The sequence below is a fragment of the Chaetura pelagica genome, unplaced genomic scaffold (genome assembly GCF_000747805.2).
Source record: "Chaetura pelagica isolate M959 unplaced genomic scaffold, ChaPel_1.0 scaffold166, whole genome shotgun sequence".
In the NCBI taxonomy this organism is placed as follows: Eukaryota; Metazoa; Chordata; class Aves; order Apodiformes; family Apodidae; genus Chaetura; species Chaetura pelagica.
Window position 1 is genome coordinate 763,298 of NW_009953758.1, and position 24,653 is coordinate 787,950.

At 34.9% G+C, this 24,653-nt stretch overlaps 1 protein-coding gene across 18 annotated transcripts in view; it reads left to right on the plus strand.

Annotated features, from left to right (window-relative positions):
* The window catches only part of KCNMA1 (potassium large conductance calcium-activated channel, subfamily M, alpha member 1), a 447,141-nt gene that overhangs the window by 242,076 nt on the left and 180,412 nt on the right, over positions 1-24,653 (plus strand). For all 18 annotated transcript variants that reach the window (XM_010000727.1, XM_010000731.1, XM_010000726.1 and 15 more), the window contains exon 4: positions 22,892-22,985. In XM_010000727.1, coding sequence (XP_009999029.1) covers positions 22,892-22,985 — 94 coding nt within the window. The remainder of the gene's footprint in view (positions 1-22,891; positions 22,986-24,653) is intronic.

Sequence of the window (24,653 nt, forward strand, 5' to 3'; positions counted from 1 at the left end):
CTGTCATCATGGAAGTCAGGCAAAATTCACTATTAAGTTTTAATTATTTTATGAAGATGGTTGAAGACCAGTAATGTCTACCCTTCTAAATATTGTATTTTTCAATTTTTTTTGAAAAATCAGAAGAAAACTTACAAAACACAATGTGAAGTGTGTACCAATTTCTAGGAATTTTTCTCTTTGGTCACTTTTGACAGGGGCAAGCTGCTTTAAAAGAATCGTTGAGACAATTGTTCTTATTATTTGTCCTTAGTCATCATAATTAATACAGTTATCAAGCACAAAACATTTTTGCATTATGGACAAAGTCTGTGCTTGTCAACTCATCAATGTATCAGTACATGGAAAAAAAGGTGTTGAGATAGGATGATGCCACACAATGGTACAAGAGTGAACAGGATACTGACAGCCTTCTGGAAGTTTAGCACCAAAGCTCAATAATGGTTGATGCATGGGTGAGTTTGGTTAATACTCTGGAAAGCAGTTTTCAGACTCCGGTTGCTACATAGATAAAACTTGGAGTTATGGAGAAAGAGAGTTTTTGCATGTAAGCGATTAACACTGAAAAGTAAATAAAAATTATTTTGTATTGATTAGGAGCATTGCTAACAATTTGATCAGGTTTGGAGAGATGGGAATGAACCTGCCGGTGTAGATTAATCGGTGGAATAACCTCTCCGGGAGGAGACAAAATAAATCACTTGCCTGCATGAGGAAAAAGTCTGTTGAGACTAGTATCTTAAGTGTCTCACTCAAAGGCAAGTACCTGATGAACATTTTAAGTTTTCTTCTTTTCAATACACAAACAAACAAACAATAATCTGAGGTTGAATTCCTCCAGGATGGAGAGAGGACAGTAAGAAGAGAGCAGAAAATTGTCTAAAGTTTTAGTAGACAAGCAGACAGCTACAGATTAGTCATCAAGAAAAAAACACAAAAATGGGGAAAAATTATAGTATATTTGGCAGGCTGACAATGTATATTTAAAGACAGATTTTTCATTCTCTGAGATTTAGATCTTAAAATTGGCAGATGTTACAGTGAATTACTTTTTGAAATGCAGTCTTTGGAGCTATATTCTTTTGGCATTCACAGAGGATAGCAAGTACGTGATGCAATATGAAGAAAAATCTGTGAAGTACATACAAATGCATGTGTAGTACTTAAAAAAGCTTTTCCCAAAGGAACAGTTACTTGCATAGCAACAGAATTATCCAAGGAATATTTCTGTGCAACAAAATGTGGTAACACACAATGGAAATAGACCATAGCAGGACAGCAGACCTTCTAAGCAAATTAATATTCTGAGCACTAACTTCGCAGCAGGTGGCTGGTAAAATTCCACACATGTGCATATCTTTATATAATTTTTTTTTTGTCAAAATCATAATTTATTCTTGAAAAGCTGTTTTAGTAGAGGAAGAGAAGGGTTCGATGGTGTTGCTTAAAATAAAATAAACTTTATTCATTTTTCAAACTATTGATTTGGGCAAAGAACTGAAGCTCAGAACAGATGACCAGGGAAGTATTACACATGCTGTCACTGTGGAGTGCATGAGACACACTCTTAGGATTTTGTCTGACAAAATGGGGAAAGGAATTGAGCTCTCTTGCATTTACAGAAAGCCACTCTACCTACTCCTTACTCTCATGAATCCTTGAAAACATTGTTGGGAGTAGGAAGGGGTCTGTAATACTTCTAGCTTTTGTGACTCTAGGTAGCTTATGCATTCCCCAGCAATTTGGTTTGAGTGATGGGGAAAGCAGTTTTCTGCTGAAGAGAATGCAGAACTGACTTATTTTTCTCACTGTCTGTACCTGCCATCTGAATACAGCTGGTAGATATATAAAGTCTATATGCAGATAGATCTTAATTTCCAACGGATAAAAGGAAGCTGGTACTCCAGCTGGGAATTTATCAAAGTGTTTGCTGGTTGAAACACACATGTTGAAGAGAAGGAACAAAAGAGTGTGGAGATTGTGACAATGAAACTGTATAGAATTTGAAAGTGTCCTTAGTGCTTTTGTTTTAAGTCTTTCTAAACCTTCTTGTTCTCTTCCGTGTCTGTTTTTGGAATTGAGGGTCATGTTAAATCAAAGAGATTGAAGTCTGCCTTATGTTTGGGTCTCTTCATGGCTTGCTGTGACTATCAGCCATTCTTATCTATTTGTAACTGGCAGAGCAAAAATCAGAGAAAAGAATTAAATAAGAATAATAGGAAATGTTTGAACCATCTGGAAAGATGGTTAAAGCACGTTTCCTCATGGTGTCTCTGAAGGCAAATAAAAAAAAAGGCATCTAAATATTCAGATATTACAAGATTTCATATTGGTTTCAGAAGTCTCTAGGATTTTATTCTTTAGTAAGCACATCTGTAAGCACTTTTGTCCAGTGTAATTTTCCCTCTGACTTCCTGCCACTCACATAATCTCTTACTTAGAATGAAATAAATCTAGTAGTGGTTAGTGACAAAGTTGTGTCCCTAGCTCTCTAAAGAAGGATCTCAAAGTGAAGAGAGACAGCTTGAAAATAACCAAATCTTCAACCAAAGTTGTTGTGACTATAACGAATCGAGATCATGATGGGAGAATAAGGAAAGAGCATTAGACTCTGATGATAGTTTTGTGAGAGGAGAGTCTCTTCATTATAAAATATCTTAAAGAGATTTTGAGGATCTTTTACTCATATTTTTCAAAGGTTTCTAAGATTAACCAATGAATGCAAGATTATCTTATGGTGAACTCTATAAATTTTTATTCTTTTGCATAATTTAGATGGCTTAGAGAAAGCAAAAAAAAAAAAGGCAGATGTGGGTGATGGAGTTTCCATATTAGTTTCTGTACCAGTGTTTTATTCAGAAATAAGACATTCCAAATTGGTATCAGATTTTCTTGTGGATGTTAAATTTCTGAGAAATTGACAATCAGGTGAAAGTTTGAATTGGCTTTTAGGTGCCCGTTTCATTCTAAGGATCAACCTTTACATACTAAGTTCTAGGTTAGGACATGATGATGGCAGCAAACTGCTGCAGTGTCCTGACTTACTTCACTGATTCCTCTTGACATTTTTTTTCCTTTCTGAAGTTGTGTTGACTAAAATTTTCCAGGATCGTTGTTGTCAAATCAGTTACCAAATATAAAACGTAGTTAGTCGTCTTTTATTTATTAAAAACTAACAATTGGTTGCAACAATAAAGATTTTAGCTCTATTTAGGAAGGAGGAAAATCTTTATTATTACTTAAAAAGTTCAGAATGTACAATATCAGACACAAATTTGGTATGGCAAGCCAGCCTTTCACAGTCTAGGAGGTTCCTCCAGTGCATTGATGATAACTTCTTAATGCAAATGGTGGACAAGCCGACTAGAAGAGGAGCGCTGCTGGATCTTGTACTAACCAGCAAGGAGGGCCTTGTTGAAGCAGTGGTGGTCAATGGCAGCCTTGGCTGCAGTGATCATGAGATGGTGGAGTTCAGGATCCTGTGTGGAAGGAACAAAATACCCAGCAGGACCAGAACCCTGGACTTCCACAGGGCAAACTTTGGTCTCCTCAATCATCTATTAAGGGAAATCCCATGGGACAGGGTACTAGAAGATAAAGGGGCTCAAGATAGCTGGTCAACATTCAAGGACCACTTCTTGCAAGCACAGGATCAAAGTGTCCCAATGGTTAGGAAATCTAGTAAGGGAGCTAGGAGACCTGCATGGTTAAAGAAGGAACTACTGGGCAAACTTAAGTGGAAAAGGAAAATCTACAGATCATGGAAGGAGGGGCTGGTCACGTGGGAGGAATATAGGACTGTTGTCAGAGGATGTAGGGAGGCAATTAGGAAAGCTAAGGCCTCCTTGGAACTTAACCTTGCAAGTCAGGTTAAGGATAATAGAAAGGGCTTTTTCAAATACATAGCTAGCAAAACTAGCAATAGAGGCAATATTGGCCCATTGAGGAATGAGGTGGGAGCCCTGGTGACAGAGGATATAAAGAAGGCAGAGGTGCTGAATGCCTTCTTTGCCTCTGTCTTCACTCCTGCAGGGTCTCCCTATGAGCCCCAGATTCATATAGCCCCAGAAGAGGTCAAGATAGAGGAAGAGTTTGACATGGTAGATGAAGATTGGGTTAGGGATCAGTTGAGTAATCTGGACATCCATAAATCAATGGGTCCAGATGGAATGCACCCAAGGGTGCTGAGGGAGCTGGCGGAGGTCATTGCTAGGCCACTCTCCATCATCTTCAGTAAGTCATGGGCAACAGGTGAGGTGCCTGAGGACTGGAGGATAGCAAATGTCACTCCAGTCTACAAGAAGGGCAAGAAGGAGGACCCGGGTAACTATAGACCGGTCAGCCTCACCTCCATCCCTGGAAAGGTGATGGAACAACTTGTTCTTGTCACTATCTCCAGGCACATCAAGGACATGGGGGTCATCAAGAGCAGTCAACATGGTTTTATCAAGGGTAAATCATGTTTGACTAACCTCATAGCCTTCTATGAGGAAATTACTAGGTGGATAGATGATGGTAGAGCGGTAGATGTGGTTTATCTTGATTTCAGTAAAGCATTTGACACCGTCTCCCACAGCATCCTTGTAGAAAAGTTGATCAGGTATGGGTTTGGTGATCAGGAAGTGAGGTGGATTAGGAACTGGTTGAAAGGAAGGAGTCAGAGAGTTGTAGTCAATGGGGCAGAATCTGGTTGGAGGTGTGTGACTAGTGGAGTCCCACAGGGGTCGGTACTGGGACCGGTGTTGTTCAACATCTTCATCAACGACCTGGATGAGGGTATAGAATGTACCCTCAGCAAGTTTGCTGATGACACTAAGCTGGGAGGAGTGGCTGACACACCAGAAGGCTGTGCTGCCATTCAGAGAGACTTAGATAGGTTGGAGAGTTGGGCGGGGAGAAACATGATGAAATTCAACAAGGGGAAGTGCAGAGTTTTACATTTGGGGAAGAACAACACCATGTCCCAGTACAGGTTGGGGGCTGAACTGCTGGAGAGTAGTGTAGGTGAAAGAGACCTGGGGGTCCTGGTAGACAGGAGGATGACCATGAGCCAGCAATGTGCCCTTGTGGCCAAGAAGGCCAATGGCATCCTGGGGTGCATTAGAAAGGGTGTGGTTAGTAGGTCAAGAGAGGTTCTCCTCCCCCTCTATTCTGCATTGGTGAGGCCGCATCTGGAGTATTGTGTCCAGTTCTGGGCCCCTCAGTTCAAGAAGGACAGGGAACTGCTTGAAAGAGTCCAGCGCAGAGCTACAAAGATGATTAAGGGAGGGGAACATCTCCCTTATGAGGAAAGGCTGAGGGAGCTGGGTCTCTTTAGCTTGGAGAAAAGGAGACTGAGGGGTGACCTCATCAATGTTTACAAATATGTAAGGGGTGAGTGTCAGGGGGACGGAGTTAGGCTTTTCTCGGTGATGACCAGTGATAGGACAAGGGGTAATGGGTGTAAATTGGAGCATAGGAGGTTCATTTACTGTGAGAGTGACAGAGCACTGGAACAGGCTGCCCAGGGAGGTTGTGGAGTCTCCTTCACTGGAGACATTCAAAACCCACCTGGATGCTTTCCTGTGTGATGTACTCTAGGTGACCCTGCTCTGGCAGGGGGGGGTTGGACTAGATGATCTTTCGAGGTCCCTTCCAGCCCCTAAGATTCTATGATTCTATGAAATGTTTTAGTGCCTATGTTTTTAAGTCTTGTTGTCATATGGATATTATTCGTCTGTAAATTCAAATCACCATGGTTTAATGGATTTGAATCCAGTCGCGCTGCAGTTCCAATGACTTGCTTATGGCCATCTTCCGTAAGGTAATTCATAGAATAATAGAATGATGAAGGTTAGAAGGGACTTTAAAGATCATCAGGTTCCAGCCTCCCTGCTATAAGCAGACACACCTTCCACTAGACCAGGTTGCACAGATCTTCATCCAGCTTGGCTTTAAACACCTCCAGGGAGGGAGCATCACCAAATTTCCTAGGTTACAGATAGTAACAGTTATGTTAGCAGGCAGTTTTGCAGAATATTTCTCATATAATTTTTATTTACAGATTTGACTTCACATGTTTTTAAATGTGATATTTAAATGTGATATTTATTACATTAAACAGATGTCATCAAGGCTTCCTAGGTGGCTAATTCTTTGCATTTTATTTATTCTTTGCATTTCAGAATACAGTGTAAATTGTGTTTCAAAGTTAAGATGACTAATTGCACATCTCTACTTGAATCAGCCTCTTTGACTATTCTTATACTTGTTCTCTCTTTAATTTTGTTGTGTTTGCTATAATTAATTTTTTTTTAATCTGGAGAGGCAGAGATAAGGTTGTTCTCAGTAATCTTTTTAGTGCATGATCTGCAATTGGAAATTTCAGTATCTGTAAATTAACGTCTGCACTTTTTTTCATTTTCCGTTTTTCTCAGTGTCAGTCTAGTGTATATAATTGCGACTAATTCCTCTGGATCTAGTGTTAAATATTGATTCCTATAAATTATTTTCTTAATTTTATATTATGGTTGCCAGTCTCAGAACTGGATTATAGATACAGAATTTTATAACATATATAGAGAGAGTTCTGTAGTATAGCATTTTATTGTGTTATTGTAGAATATCAGAATAAAAATCAGATCTTCATATTTTGGAAAAAGCAACTGTAAAGTAAGTCTCTGTTGTTTTAACTTACGTTAGTAATTTTAAAATAATTCTGACTTTCCATTAAACAGTTATAATAATTTGAGAGACTCTAATTGAGGAGTAAGCAACTATACCATCTTTTGGAATATAGAGATAACATTGATGTCCTTTGCTGACTACTTATTTTCCAAAGCAAAAACTCCAGTGACAACCATGCTTTTACAGTTATTTCTGTTATACCATGTGATATATAAAAAAAAAAAGGCAGTAATAGTGGCTGATGGATGTTTATGTTGAGAGTACAGGTTGCTTAGTGCACCATTGTTGCAAATCTTTATTTTAATTGTCATGATTAAATGCTTCCACCATAAGGAAAATAGGTTATCCATAGTCTGCTGGTTTTTCCAACATTGTTTTATAAGTAATCTAATTTTCAGTGAATGCTAGTTAAACATCAATGAAATTTTCTTGTGACTTCTTTTCCTAGGAATCAATATTTTTTATTGAAAGTATAGGGGTGTTTTGTCAAACTCCTTCTTGAATCAACATGTATGACCTTGCATAGTCAATATTTCTTAGTCTCACTGATATCTTTAATATTAAATGAATATTTTGTCTTGATACTTTTTTTAGGTTTATGAAAATAAGGATGAATGTTTCATTATGTCTTTATTGCACCTTTGTTGAATTGTGATTTTACTTTAACAGCATATCTAGTTAAGGACTAAGGAACAAAATTTATTAGATGTCAGTACAGTGTGCACAGAAAAAGTTAATGTATATAAAAATATGGCCACATTCCTATAGTATGGAATATGTAATTACTTATTTTTTTCAAAAGCACTCAGAAAATTCACTCATTAGACTTATTCAAAATATTAACCTTTAGTTTTAGCAAATTTATGCAGAAAATTGACAACAGCTTGCTAATGCAGTGCTTTCTTTAGATTCTGGGAGCTGAGATGGACTGAAATTAAGTGAAGGACATCAACATGTGAGAAAGTTCCCTGTGCATTCAGAGGAAAAAATTGTTGTTGCCATAAACATTTTCTTCAATACAGAAGAGCAGTAAGAATGATAAAGACTAAAGCTGGTTGTTAATTATTAATACCAATAATGATTAGGCTTTTCTGTACTTGTAAAAGCTATGAAGCATGGAAAGAAGCTATCTGGAGTTTTGAAATCTTTGTTCACGTAATTACTCAGAACAGGTGAGATAAAAAGGCTTTTAATACAACTAAGCTTTCTTTAGTACATGCGTTTATGCAAGGCTCCATCCAATGTGCTTAACTCTGCATGTGAATAATCTAGCTAAAATCCATGGAGTATATAAGCAATATATTTACAGCTTTCAGACTGTAGTTTGACCCATTGTGCATCATAATATGCCTAGGAGAAAGCTGGAATATTTTGCCAGACTAAACTTTGCCAATAGGTGATTTTTTTAAAAGCAGTTTCATATCCAGGGATTGAAAAAAATTTAACTCCAGGGCAAGATATACTTGTAATTTAGTTAAATTTGATAGCTTTGGTTGTTAATTTCAACAGTACAGTATCCTTCATAGTGATCAGAATTTATAATTTTCAACAAACTTTTATGAACTACTTAAAGTTTGTTATAGTTTTTAGCTACACCAAAAAGAGAGAAACATCTGCCATTTTAGCTTGTTATGAAATGAATAAGTCTGATAGCTTCTCTCCAGGTGAGGCAGTGCAACTTTTCTAACATGAGGCTAGTTTATAGCAGCAATCTGAAAACAGGAAGCTGAATCTCTTCTTGAACATAATAATTTGATCTCTCAAGACTAGTTGGTTTTAAAGCAAAAAGCACTGTTCACAGCGAAAAAAACCAAACTGTTGTGAAGATGTATAATAAACTGTGATTTAACTTGATCTTCAGGTATCCTTATATTTGTAGCTTCTATCATCCTCTGCTGTCTTAGTAGCAGATACCAAGGCTTTGTTTCATTTTATTTCTGTACTGTTACTGTCATACTCAGAGTGATAAGACTGTAGAACTAAGGACAGTTCTGTCCTGTCTGCATCTTAAGGACTTCTGTATACTGACTAGATGAAAAATTACCTCTGCATTATTTTTATTAAGAATAATTTTCAGCTTTTGCGAAACCATTGTTAGTCAAGTAAGAGAAGATGGTTTTATTTCCACAACAATGGGAAAGTATACACATGTAATACATAACAGTTATGTTGTGCTACAAACATATATCTTATAGTGCATACTGAGTATGCCATAATTCCTATTACTGACTGTACAATAAGTGTCTGGATGGTACATTTTGGAAATCTGCAAGTTTGGTTTCTAAATCTTGGGCTCCTCATCTGCTTGTCTTAATTTACTGGGTTGCTGGCTTTGTCAGCAGTGCTTAAATCTATCTTGACTGTAACTTTTTTTTTGTAGTTGATAACATTTGCATGGTTTGCACAGTGCAGCAGTTTGTAAGTGCATACCTGTACACCCAAGAAAATGTTCATATCTTTAATGTACAATTAAGGAAACATCCTACTGTTCTTGTTGAAAAACACATAGTATCCAAACGTGCCATGAGTTGTGACTGTAAGTTGTATCCCAGAGAAAAGGATTGAAAGTGTTTGGCTGGATAAAGAATGTGTATTTCACTATTAAAGAACAGTGCAGTTTTATGACTGGAATATGTAAAATTTTTACCTGTCAAATTTCAAAAAGTGCTGACAGGTCTTTCTGCAAATCTTCTGAACAATTTCAAGAGGCCAGAAAATATTTTCTTCCATCAGTTAAGCTCATTGTATTTCGATCTATATTTCTGTGGCAATTTGCTAAATAAAAAAAAAAAAAAATTCTAAAAATGTTATCAGTGTATAAAAGCAGAGATACCAAAACCAATTGTTCTGCAACTGGAGCAACAATATTTTCTATTTAATAATTTATACAGTAAGTATAATTTTAGTTTTCTTGATAAAAACATTTTTGGTGGTCCTTGAATTGCTGCCCTGCATAATTAGTTCGTGTATTTGGGAACTGTGATAAATAGAGTGACTTAAACTGAGGGTAATTACGAAAATTGCTCGAAAATAGCACACCTATTGAAAAACATGAAATTAATCTTTGCATTGGAATACACATATTATAATGTTAAAGAATCATACTTACTTAATCACAGGGTAGGATCTCTCATACAAGTATTGCATTAAAATAAAATCCCTAGTCAGGTATTCTTGAGCTTACTGAAATCAGGCTATGAAATACTGGTCCTAATGTACATGCCCTAAAACAGGGTAGGTGGGATCACCCTATTATTCAGGTCACATTTTTTACTTTCAGAACAACTAAGAAAGTGAGTAAGGTAAAGGCAATTCAGAATTGCCACAGTCTCTGCAAAAAAACCTGCTTTATTCAGCAGAAGGATGTATTTTACTAGAAAAGCAGCAGATAGTGGCTGAATAAATCATTCATTCATATCAATGCATCCCTTATATTACCCACATTCATTCAATCCAATACATTATACAGTGGAAGTTGTGTGGTACACATCCTGTGCAAGACATTGAGAAGTTCACCTCTGCATATTTGTTTGTTTCTTATCTTCAGCTGATCATCAGTTACTGAACACTACAGATGTTTTGAAATGACCCTGTATCTCATTAATTCATCCATTGTTTTTTTTTTAAATATTTTGAAAATTCAGGTTTGCTTTGAAAGCTCAAATGATATTATTTTGAATAAAATAATAAAATGCGTATTAAGAAAGATTGATTGAATTTCAGACTTGTTAATGTAACATATAATTCCTCCTCCTCCTTCTCATCCTTTTTGTCCTCCTCTAGAAGCATCTTTTTCCCCAGCTATGTACAGTATTTTGTTTACAGTAGTATAAACATTTTCAGCCTGTGACTTCATTGCTGAAATAACTCACCTCTTTCATGTCAACTCTTACCTAGGAGCCGTACAGCAGACTCATTGATGTAGGTTTTTTTGTGCATGGCAGCTCAGGCCAAGCTGTGGTTTCATTGCATGATGCAACGTCACCATTTTTGGTTGTCTATGGGATTAATTATTATCTATTCTTGGATTGCCTGTGCATGACAATGTGCTTCCCATAATGGTGTATACACTGAATGCAGCCTAAGCATTAAGTGCATGAACTGGTATTAAAAAAACCCATACAATTAGAAAGTTTGAGAAAATGTAGATTATGCTTACCAGTATCTTCAGTAAAGCTTTTATAGAATGAATAGAACATGATATGTATCAGGTCTATATATTGAAAATTTCCCACATACTGTGGTAGTGTGTTGACTAGATAAGACAGTTATAGTGTCTTATATGGGAACGAAAGTGGGTACAAACTTATTTTGCTGTGACAACGGCTGAATGGTGCCATTAGTGTTCAGAAAGATAAACCTTTTCCTGCTGTCAGTTTAGCAGGAGGTGACAATGAAAAGAGGTAAGATTATACATAATAATTTCTTAAAAGTCAGAATTTTGTAAAAATTTTGAAGTGCAATGTTTGTTTGAAATAATATCAAGTAGCCTGCAAAATAATTTAAAATATATTTATTTACACTACTAAAATGAAATTTCATATGAAGAATTTTAACACTGATGTAATTTTTATTTTAGGAATGACACTGTGTCCATCCTAAGCCGCCTGTTGTCCACATGTTCTTAAATGTATTCAAATAAATCTTGAATCAGATATGATTTAATGCTAATCCAATTGTTTTGTGACAAAATGATAAAAAAGTGATTTGAAAGTGATTTGAAACATTGTGTCTGCACAAAATTGTGTAGTGCTGTCAGTGCAGATGTTTAGTGTATGTGTTCAGAGGTTAAATTTTGTGGGTTTTTTGGGGTCAAAGTTAATTTACAGATTGCAAATTAGTGTTCACCTTGGTGAATAAACATTTATCCCATACCTTTACCTTTGAGGGCCTATAGTATAAAAAGTTATGATGTTTGGAAAGTTATTGTTTTAAACAAATATATATAAATCTGAAATATGCTCTCAGTATGTAATTTTAAACAGGTAACTGAAAACATGCAATATTTTCAAAGCAGTAAAGAAAGGAAGTAATTTCTGCAGCTGTTTTCATGCCACCCACTTTCTGATGCTGTGCTGCTCTGACAATATTTATTATTTAAGATTACTCAGGATTTTTATTTTTTTGAAAATATTACTCCTATATTCCTATATGACAGTTACTTATAATGGTATTTTTTTTTAGGAGTGTAAAACTGATCAGATTTTCTCAACTGATGTATCTATATAAGTTCTTCCTTCTGAACCTTGTGCAAATTGGATTATTACACCAGTCCTTTTGACTTTCTAGTAGCTCAGTGTGTAAGCCTAACTACACCTTTGCTTTCCCATGTACAGCAGCCAGGATAAAAATGTATTGGATGATACAGTGCAAGGCATTTTGATATGGTGTTGGAAGAAAAGGGCCACTGTATATTATTTTTTAATATAATTATAATCTTCCTCTTGCATTGATGTAAAGTAGTTTTATATCAGACTTGTTCAAAATTGACTTGAGCAGCTCCTACAGATATTGGCAATGCCTTATTACATTTGTTAATGGAGATAAAGTCGCTGCTAACAAGGAAAGCCATAGTGTTATTAACCTGTCTTGAAAGGGCTTTGCCTTGCTTATTTAGAAAAGCCACTGTGATTGAGACTGTCACTCAAGCTCCAGACTAGTTTTCTTGCCTGAAATGTTGAAATGTTCTTTGTTTGTTTAGACTACTAATTTGCGAAGTAAATGTGGCTATTTGGTGAGTCTTGCACAGTCACCGTTTTACCTTAAGAATATGATAATATGCTCTTAAGGCAGTCCTGGTAGATTATCAGTTCTCATGTCTGAAACAGCTTTGACATGAAAATGTACTAAATTGCTTTTATATGCAAGTAAACCACAACAGAGGAGTGAATGGGTAAAGAAACTGTGTACATCTGTTTTACTTTAAAAAGGTATGTGTGATAAAGACTTTCTAGAACTCCAGAGGTAAAGAAAAAAAAAAGGAAGCTGACTGTTATAAGTGTCTATGTACCTTAGGAGTGACTGTTACCTGGAATATATTTTCAGTTGGTTTAAGGCAGAGGAATTTAAACAGATAAACTGTGATGCTCAGCATATATTCAAAGATCTCAGATGGTTACTCTTGGTAGTTGAAAGGTTTTTTACTTCATCTGTCTATTATTCCTAGTGAAGTGGAACAAGTATACAAATACAGAATACCTCATGATAATTTACAAAGATACTAGATGTGTAATAGTTTGGATTCAGGGAATTTGAGTTGCATGACTTACAGTACTCTAAACGTATCTTAGGTATTATATTGACTAAGGTGTGTTTACAAGAAACGTGCTGACAGGATAGTTAAGGCTAAAAGGTCCTCATGAGAAATGAGACAATCTGTGATTATGAACGCTTGTTTGAAGCTAATATATTTTGTAGTTTTATGCAGATTTTTTAAAGGAACGGGCATGGTTCATGCTTACAGTTATGCTTTTGTTTGAAATATAAAACAGTATATTCTACCTGGTGTAATTACTGGGATTGCTTTAGAATTAAAAGTAACACCACATAGATAGCTTTTTATGGATAATACTAAGTTTGGGTGCATGCAGTAAAAAAACCTGACCAAAAAAGCTAATCCAGTGATGCAATATGAAGTTTTTACCACTTTGCAGTACTTCTAGAATTCATTGCTCAATTACATTTTTCACTGACATTTAAGTCAAATAATATACCTTAGGTTCAAGTTTGTTACTACTGAGTAAAAAATAGATAGTAACCAGGTATTGTCATTAAAGTGTCACAGGAGGGAATTCCAGAAGAGACAGTCAGATGAATGAACTGAGAATATTTTAACACTCCAATTTGTCTGGTACTCCTGTGATTTTTTCAGGCGGGATAGTTGAATTCAGACCAAATTTCATAGGACAAATTTATTATTTTTTTTTAATTACAGTATTTATGCAAGCAAGAAACATATGGAAAGAACACTCGAGATCATCTGAAATAATATTTGTTATGCATATTAAGCAGAAAATCAGAGCTCAGTTTTATGATGATGCAAGAAATAAATAATTTGGACTAAAAATGGATAGAGGATATTCTCAATTTTAAAGATTGTACATGATTTTTCAAATGGTGCAGGAAGATGAAAAAATTGGACAACAGTATCAATAGAATAAAATGACAATAAGAGGCACTGAGATGGAGGAGTAGATGGAGCTAGAAACTGATAATGATGGTGGGCTGTTGAAAACTTTGAGGAATGTTTAGGGAAAGTGGATAGCAAATGTGAAGAGCACCTTTGGGTAATATTAAAAGACAGCAGCTGTGAAACAGCATCACGTAGAGCAAGGAGAAACTTCAAGAAGTTACTCTTCCTTTTGCTGCAACTTAAGAGTGGCTATGCATAAATTTATTCAAACAGGTGCTTGTCTGAGGAATCAATGGTTTGTAGGCCCTTTCCTGCAGAAGAAGGGCCCCTAAAGAGCCTTTCTGGTGTTGAGCTATGTTTCAGTTGAAAAAGTTGTGTGCTTCTGATATACTTAACAGTAACTTGATCCATTTCCATTTTTTCAATTCAATGGAAAAGGGTTTTTTTTTACAGCGTCGTATTACATGTTTGCATGTTCACATCCTGATTATTTTCTGTTCTCAGGAGTAAACAGCTACAACTTACTAGTGCTTGATACACTTTGATAAAGGATATTAAGGAACAATTGTATTCAATGATAACTGATCACAGGTTATAGAAATGAGTCTTATTACAAGGTAGAAACATACATTATTATCAACTTTAGTAAACAGGGCATTCAGTTAAATAGGATCTGTAATGCAGTCAGGATACTAGATATGACTGAAGTGGCCTATTAAATGTGGTCAAAAATGTAATGTAATGTTACTTGAAACAGTATAGTGGTGTTTTTGTCTTTAATGTGTTAGTAGTCTCACACAAAAACCTTTGAAAATGTGATCCCTGGCATTGTAGCTCTGTCATTCTCTTAGAATTGATTTGTCATTAGGGAGATTGCTTGGTCAAGGTTATGTAATACTGTTTGCAGTTGCTGGTGTTCTCAGCTTATGGTAAGCAATTGACAAATCTAACACAAGTAAAATAATATTCTCTTCCTGCTTACCTATGTGGCTGTCAGCACACTTTTCCAAATGCAGTTCTCTTACGTAGGATGAAAATCTAAATTACGTATTTTGCAAGAAAGTGCATGCTGTTTCTGTACACTGCTGAAAGAACTTAGAAGGGTTATGATTTACTCTGAGTCATTTACTTATATCTGTTTTGGCACTCAGTTCCTGGTTGTTTTGTGGTTCTGTTTGTGAAAGTCAGTATTTAGAGAAGACACATGCTGCAGACAGTAGTGAATATATGTACACCCTGATGAAATGTAGAAATATCCTGTTTTCAGAGTGAGCTATTTCAACGTGTGCATTTTCTGTATATTTGAACAATTCGATATAAAAATGTAAGAAAAAGTTTATTGGTATCAAGTTTTTATGCAATTTTGTGTTTAGGCAGAAGAAGATAATTTTATTTTGCTTGAGTTCAGTGGTAGATTGACTTATGTTTTACTAGGGCAGTCCATAAAGAAGCATAACGTACTTGAAATTCATGGAAAACTTGACGAAGAAAATATCTGACAACATTACACATAACAAGTTGTGTTAAGTAATTTAGGTAAAATTAAGTACTAGCAGCATTATTTGACTCTGTCACTTGGTATGTTGTCAGTCATAAAACTCAGTTTCTGCAACTCAGGTTCTGCAAAACTCAGTAGAACCTCTCCTACTCAAGTCCTCTGTCTTAGTTTCTAAACTGAATTAATTTTGGCTTATAAAGTGTGAAGTCAAAGCATTTAAACATATATTAAAATTTAAAATAAAGGAAAACAAAAAACCCCACATTTTTACACCCTGTCCTTTATCGCATGATCCAGAAAATGGTAAGAATAAGGAAAAACAATGTCTGTCTTTCATTCTCTGAAAAATCTTTATGAAATTATGCAGTTGTAGCAATTTATTACTGATGGATCTGGTTTTGTTGTTGCTTATTTCTTTTGACTGTTTTGGGTTTGGTTTTGTTGTTTGTTTTTTTTTGTTGTTTTTTTTTAGGGAGGATAAGGAAACCTGCTAGATTTACCCCAGATCAGTCTAAAAGCTTGTCAAGGTTCTCCACTATGCGAGGGAGATAATATAGAAGTACCTAGTTGAAAAAAACGTTTGCAGAACAAATGAGTCATGATGCATTTTTTAATTAGATTGGAAGTAGAAAGGTAATATTCTAATGTGAACTCATGATTTGTCAGACTTTAAATAACAACAGAAGATATCAGAAGAAATTAGGTAGAAATAAGGAAAGACAGATAAGGAGTTGCATTGTTTCTGCTTTTTTTTTTTTTTTTTTGAAAACCACTTTCCCTGAGGTGCTTGCAGTTTAGAAGGTGTAGGTTAAACAAGATTCTAAAAATCTTGGAAAATAGCTTTTGTTGACATTATTTGGCTGTCCATCTGTTACTTTGATCAGATTTATGTTTTACTTATATACTTTAAAAGTGAAAAAAGAGGATACTGATTGTTGACATAATTAAACAATGACTTTGTGTGTATTAGCCTAAGGCAATACATTTTTTAAATTAATGTGAAAGAGAAAGGTGGATATCAAAGTGAAGAAGGGACTTCCATCCACATGTAGACAATGCAGGAATAGAGATTGAAAGAAAGAAAGTAAAACAGAGTAATATATAGTAAATTCAACACATGATGACATTGAGGAGTTTTTGTGACTGGAAAGACAAATACATTTTAATTCTTTAAGCAAAGGAAAGTCAGAATAGAGAATGAAAAGAAGGTACTTGGCAAAGTCGCGAAGAGTTATAGAGGATATTTGTCTGAGGCTTTCTGAAGGAAGAGGAAGATAAAGTGATAAGTGATACGAATTTCAGACAGGAGAAAGGTATCATAAAAAAAGGGATAACAGAGAGACAAGCATGATCAGCATCTTAGCTGTGAAGTAGAAAATAGAAGCTTCAGGTTTTTATACCGAAACATGTTTAGAACAGAAAGTTCTGTGTGTGTGTGGATAAGAGAAACAGTTAGCTAAGGATTTAAACATAGGAAGATGAGTGGCCAAAAAGTATTAAAATGTATCTTATCAATGACAAGATAAGAAAATACCACGTCATCCTTCATTACCGGCTCATAACTGTAGGCAAAATTCAGTGAGAAAGGTGTTTCATCTTGTTTCACTAGCTTCAGGTACACAATACCTCTTGGGAAATATAACTAGGGATATAATGTTCCCATGGAGCGTGGGTCCTAAGATTTAGGGCTGTGACGGCAGATTGCACTTCACTTAACTATGGGTAAAGTGGATCTTCCCCTTGTTTTTACTGAAGCATTATTCTCATCCAGCTGGCTGCTCTTCCTTTTTGGGACGGAAACCAGCTTAACTCTTCCTGCATATCCTTCAGTGCTAACTAAAATTACTAGTAGTGAATCTTCCCCAGTGGCAGACCACATCATATCAAGGGAGAGTGAAGTCATTTGTTAGACATTTGCCATCAAAAAATTAATCTTATTGAGGTATGACTCAAAGAAAGACCACCTAAACTGAGTCATTTACCATGGTGTATTGCATTTAGAGGATCATTACACATAGTGCAAAAAAATATTTATTATTTTCTTTTTGTGGGACTAAATAAATGAAAGCCATTTGACGTAGGAAAAAAAATTAAGCTCTCTAACACTAGGTGAGATGTTTATCACCTTTTATTCTTATTTAGTATCGCTGATTTATTTTAGTTATGGTATTTGTTTCACTAAGTTAACCCTTCATAGAAATCCATGTTTATAATTTTGTTACATGTTCATGCCTCTTTCAGTAAAGACGGTTTTAACTGCTTATTCCCCTCTGAGCTGTGCAACTAAACCGTAGTCAAAGGAACTTAAAGTATTCTACACTGAATGAGCATTGCTTTTACTAAACAATACATCTTGCTTTTCCCTTAGTTTTACTTCAATACTATGTCACTTAAACACAGTTAAAATGCTTAACCATAACCCCCTTAATTTTTTTTCCATACTGCTAAAAATATATATTAAGGGATTATAAATGGACACTGTCATATCAAATTTGTGATAAACTTAGGTTTTACTCTAAGCTGCATAAAATAGGTTTTGTTCTACATATTTGAGGGAATTCTGTATTACAGAGGAGCTTCCAGTAAAACAATTTTTGGTTTTTTAAAAGACCAGTTCAGACGGTTTTATGGGCAAAGTAAATTTATATGCCCAAAGTAATTAATATTAATTGCATTCAAATACAGTTTCAAAGAGAGAATAGAATGGAATGTCTTCAAATAATGAGACTAAAGAGCTTCAAATTCTCGCTCAATGATTTATTCTTTCATGTTGATTATGTTCCAGCAGCCACTACTTATATTTCTATACGTAATTATAATTTGATTTTAAAATTAATTATCATCAATGGACAGTCCTTCTGATAGAAACTACACATCTTACTGTTTCTTTTCATGTAATGTACTATCGTGCAATCTGAAAACTGTCATAAGGAACAAAAACTAAAAGCTTCTTTTTTTTTTTTTCATAGTATCAGGTGGTTTTATTTCCTTCCCGGGCAGGTTAAGTTTATAACAATTTTTTAGCTCAAACGTTTTTGATTTTACAGTTTCTTTAATATTAAGAATTAAATTATATTTAATTTCAATGATGGATTTAAATTTCCCACTACCATTCAGAAGACAACTTTGTTTTCAAAACTCGGAATTGTAAATTAGGACAATTCTCTGAATTCCTAAAAGTATCAATAACTACTTAAAGTTCCAAAAATGTACCAGCTGTGATAGGTTATTAACATCAGTGCTTTCTGAAGTTACAGTAGAAGTAGTTTTCTTTTGTGGTGGCTTATGAATGTTTTGCATAGAACTCTTTATCTTAAAAACAATTGAAAAAATATAACTAGATTAATGTCTTAAACTTAACATTTCATCGTGTAATTATACACAGATAAAAACTGGCATCCATCTTAATCTTTATAGGTCTTCTTATTAAAAAGAAAAAAACCCAAGCCATTAGGATCAGACTGCTATGTCATGTGTCAAAAATACTAGAGTCCACTTCCTTACACAGTAAGAATACAGAACTGTAAATTGCATGTTGGATAATTATTTCAGGTACTGAATTGGGTTTGCACAACCTTTCCTATTACTGTGGGAAACATTTTACATAAAACCATCCAGATAGATGTCATTAGGATGGCAAAGCTGGCCTAAAGTCTAAAGTAACAGAATTTCTTCCTTTTACTTCTGTGTGGTCGTAATGGAAGTGATTGCACTGTGACATCATGCTTTAATCTGAAGTTGGAAATGGGCTTTACAGCTCCTTACCTCCTGGTGAAATGATACAGGAAAAAACACTCAAGTTATTTTCAACTCTGTTACAATTTCAGAATCCTGGAAATATTCTAGGAAGGCTTATTCTCTGAGAAGTATCACATTAATATACTTGCAGAAATCAATAATTACATAAAACATTAATATGGATGTTATTTTTCAACCTTTCCCACTTGTTCTATCACTATTCAAAGAATAATCCCAGTTGAACATTGCAAAATGGATTAGAAGCATTTCAAATAAACAAAAAATGAGAGTAATAAATGAATACATGGAATAAACTTGTGAGAAAGGTAGTTACTTAAACAGCTTTTCTTTTAAATTGAATTGGCAAGACATTCATTAGTTTGTTCAACTGTGGTAAAAGTGTAATGTAAAGTTGCAGAGAATACCTTGTCAAAATTTTGCCCCGTCTGTATTAAATTAAACTAGTGTAATTTTATTACATCTCTTGTAGTCACTCTTGCTTGCTGAACTAATTTATTACTTATGAAACTAGTATTGCAATACAAATACTGTAATAATAAATAGAATAAGTAAAACAAGTTAATGTGAAACTGAAATGAATAGCAATGTTTAAAGAGCAGGAGAGAACAAAAGCAAGTTAACAGAGTGTAGTCCATGCCTGAAAATCAAATACTTTTCTGTTTTTTGCTGCAAATTAGACAAACTAAGCCCACTGTTGTTTCTCTAGAAGCTATTTTTATATTAAATTGTATCACAGAGCACATAGTTGCAGCAATGATAACTAGATATAAGTATTGACCTGAAGAAAACTGTCAGTCTCTCAAGTCTTGATGTCAAGGCATTGCTTGTAGCATTTAGTTTATTACATAAAAGTCAACAGCACAAAGTGGAATTAAAGTCCTTGATAGATTATCAGCAGGATATTCCTTCATTAACTAAAATAACGTTGATCCTGCAAGTTTCTCCTTTCAAAACACAGGAAGTGATGGCTACAGCAATTTTTTTCAATTTTTGTATAGCAAATTAAAGACCCTCTTCCAAAGTGTACATAAACATTGCACTTAGAGTTACATCATGACTGTTTTTTTTTTTCTCCAGTTCTGTTAAATCTTTCCTATAATGTGTATAATGTTATTCCATTGATATTAGTGTAGTTTCTCCTGGTTTTTACCAGCATAGATGTATGAAACCACTATTATACTATTATAGTGAAGCACGCTTACACATCAGAGTAATAAAAACATTTCTAACACTCAGTTGCCTCCTTCGAAGGTGAAACCTTTGCTGACATAAAGAGGTGAAATCCCATAGGAGAAGTCATCCAACTGTAGTTTAAATTAGGAAATACTTTAGTCCTGGAGATCCCAGCACACTACTGTCTGCAGTTCTAAGAGCTACAGCACTTCTGTTTGTGGGAAAGTTTATGTAAACAAGAAATCCATACTAGCGTCTTTTCTGCAGCAGGCTGAATGGTGCAGTGATCAAGATTAGAGGCCATGTTCTTTTCACCGCTCAAATGTGAGCTACAGGTGAAAACAAACAAAAAATATCAAATGGAAGAATATGACCAAAATTTATTTTGGAAAATTTAAATTCTTGTATAATCCATCCTGTGAGTACAAATAATTCCTTTAGTCTTAGTCATGTGCTTTCCTGACAAAATGATAATTTAAAACAAAAGGGAAACTTCTTTGAAATGGGTAACTTAGAAATTGAAATAGACACTATCTCTGAAATAAAGGATGCTTTAGGGACATGATTAGCAGAAAAAATAGTGCTGGTATTAGGTAAACAAAACTCCCAAATCAGGATTGTGATCCACTCTGCTAAGTGTTTTGCAAACAAGATTAAGGTGTATTATGTATTAGCAGTTTTGTCAGATCTTGTAGGTTTTTGTTAAGGACAATGGTACAAAAGTACAGACCCTTGCTGCAGCCTCAGCTGACCTTATCTAACAATCGTGACAAGTACCAAATAACTGTGGAAAGGAAGATAATTAAGCTTTCTATCCAACTTGTAAATCTGTGCAATTCCATTAGCTTCAGTGAATTTCTACAGCTTTCATAGGAAAGTAACCTGGAATTAGGGGTCCAAGCCTCTGTGTTGGTGCAGGGTTCACTCTGCTTCCGCTGTACTTCCTGTGATTTCTGTTGGTACGGTGCATAGTGACTCAATGTGTAGCCTACTTTATTGTGACAAAATCCTAATGCCATACAAAAAATGATCCTGTTGGGTTCTCAGATTGCATCTGCTCTTTTTATAGCTAAAGCTGTATTTGTAAAGTATGAGGTGCTATCATCCATCCTGTATGTAAACATTTGGCTTCTCTTCAGCCGGCTTTTGTAAATAAATTTTATTTTAACTATAACAGAAATGTTACGTATCTTCAATGTCTTTGCAAATAGGTTTTTGATTTTTTTAATTAATATCATTTCACTGAGGCTTCTTAAAACATAAAGCTATTGTACATCAAGAAAGATTTTGCTGTATACATTCATGCATCTAAAGACAGGAGAGGGCATGCTGTACTTAACTTGTTTGACCTGTAATGTATACAAGGAATGGAAAATTTGGCTGCATGTGTAATGACCTGATAGCCCAGGTAATTTCCTTTATGCCTCAAATTAGGTAACAGACATTCATAATGCATAGATAGTTGCTTGTTGAGCAGTCTAGCTTTGTATTTGCAGAGCTACTGCTATACTAACTGGTATTAAATTCACATTCAGTGATTTATTTGACCTGGGAAGCCAAATAAATTTTTTGTTCCTTAAAAGGATGTTTTTCAGGATTCCAAATGATCTACATTCTAATTTTCTGCTTTATTACAGTTGTGATGAATACATGATCATTTGCAATATATGTGTATATATGTATATGTATATATGGTGGGACATTATGTATATATAGTATATACATTGGCATATATTGGGACATGACTTTCACTTTGGTTTGTGACTTCAACATTGTTCTGTGGCTTCACCAACCTATTTTAGAAACCTAAATAAATCACTAATCATAGTCATGGAAGTTATCTTCTTCCTTAGATAAAAATATATCTAGAAAGTACCAGTTTGTATAGAGTATGCTTTAGACCTGTCCCACTGTTAAATAAAGCATAATATAATAAGCTAGAATTTGCAATGGCTGCCTGACACACACAAAGGTATTTTTATTAACCTGCATGCAGAAATTAACCCTTAGAGTACTGCTTCAAGTTCCTCAAATTTATTTTATTATTTAATTTTACCAATGGGCTATGCTGCTTTTCTACTCAGCTCATAGTACTGTACATAAAGTACATTAAATAGCCATACACACACAAAAAAAGAAAGTAGTGAGAAAAAAAATTTAAAAAATACCCCAACTTGTAAACAAGGGATTCTACAAGACTAAGTACCCTGGGTTGCTAATGGGTCATGTATTCCTAAGCAACTTTTCTTTAAGGTTTTTATAATGACATTAGTTAAAAACATGTGATATTTCACTGTAGCTGTGTGCTTGTTAGGTTTGTTCCTAAAGTATCATAGGTATGTCAGCTTAAAGAAAGAAGTCAGTTCTTTAAGGGTTAATGTGGGGTTAAGGAAACCTGAGGTATTCTCCTGCTTGTCATTTCTTAAAGGTATCTGCATGTTAATTCTCAGATATTACCTGAACAGGTGAATATAAACACTGTGTGAATGACTAACTGAATGAACGAAATAAATAATTTGAAATGCTTGCTTGTATCTTGTAAATGACTGGAAAACAGATATGTGATTTCTGAATCAAGGTCTTTAATGAAATACATAAAAATTTCACCAAAGTAGAAATTAATATACTGACTATTTACTTTGGTTTCTTTTTCTTTTAAATAGCCCAATAGAATCCTGCCAGAATTTCTACAAAGATTTCACGTTACAGATTGACATGGCTTTCAATGTCTTCTTCCTACTCTACTTTGGACTGCGTGTAAGTAGTGTGTCTTTGATAGCAGGGGACAGGGAGGGACTATAGCTGATAGATAGGGAGAAACTTTGAGTACAGCCTGACTTTACACTGACTGGACAAAATTTTTAGAATAGATGAGCAAAACGTTTGATTGAGAACATTTAGGTAATAATAAGAAGCATCTAAGATCACTAAGGAGGCATAATTTGTAAACTAAGCAATCTGTTCTAGATTGTTCTTGTGTGGTAGAAAGTGAGAAGAATTACAATTTAGTGCTAGTCGGTGGCATTGAATCTAGTTTCAGTGTTCTCAATGGAGTGATAATTACTTCAGCAAGAGTAGTGAATACTTGATCTATTCCATTGCTGCTGGATACATCTTTGTAAGTTGAAGGTTGAGATAACAGCTGATAGAGTTGCTGTGGTCATTTTTGTGCACATCCCTTTCCCAGACTGCAAATTAATGCTTTGCAGAAGCTGTAAATACTAGTCAACATGCTGTATTTATATGCTTAGAATATGCTTAGCACTTTCTGAAAATCCATTAGTATTTTTTCAGAATGTAAAAACTGGGACATTGGAAACAGGTAGGCACTTTTAAAGGTTTGCAATTCAATCTGCTGGAGTTTTGTTCTGTTGTTTTTTTACAAATACACTTTGAAAACATACTTTGCATGTTGTGAATTGGAAAAATCAGGGGAAAAAGGCCTCAAACATAACAGAACTACTAGGAAAACCTCATGTGAACTGAAATAGTGAATTTTGAGCCCCAAATTGCTGAAAAATAGTGAATTTTGATCACAAAGTTGGCTCAAAATAGGAAATTTTGAACCCAAAATTTCTGGATTAGAGCAAATTTTGAGCCCAAAATTACTGGAAAATAGTGCATTTTGATCCCAAAGTTGGCCCTGAATAAGGAATTTTGGGCCCAAAATTGGCCTAAAATAGCTTATGACCAACATAATCAACTTTTTCTGATAACCCACAAAGGAATTTTGTTGCAAATCTAGGTTAGTATTTTACCTAGGTGCAGTGTGTATCTTTTTTCTCAGCAGATAAATTCCTTCAGTATTTACAGTTATGTATGTATTGTAAGTTGTATTTTAAAAGTTTAGTGCAATAGCCCCCATCTTTAAGATTTTGTAAGTCTTCACCAGGTCTGTAATATAGGTTAACTTTTTGTTGTTACAGTTACAATGCATGGCACATGGGAACTTCCAAGAACCTTTTTTAGAAGTATCCAAACTTTATGCTAGTGATAAGGTTGTGTGTACCAAGAGACTTGGTTCGTATACCAAGAGACTTAAAATTAGGTATTGGCCACACTTACTCAAAGCAGTAACTTAGGCTACATTATCAAGAAGCAGAGCACAATAAGAGAATATACTGAGAGCGTCAATGCTAATACTTTCATATATAAGCTGTGCTTTTTAGTAGGGAGAGAGAGTACGATACAGTCCACTCTGCTCTTGTTGAGCAGACTATAACACTTTAGCAATTACAATGTGTGAGATGCACTGATAGAACACCTTTTTAAGTTTTAATTTCAACCAAAACAAACACTTTATGTTACCCAAAACTACTTTGTGATGTAAATTGACGTGTGGTGAGTAGCGATCATAACGATTCACTTCAGATTAGTGCTCCTTATCTGAATTAAAATGCTAATATGGGTGTGACTTTAGTTCTC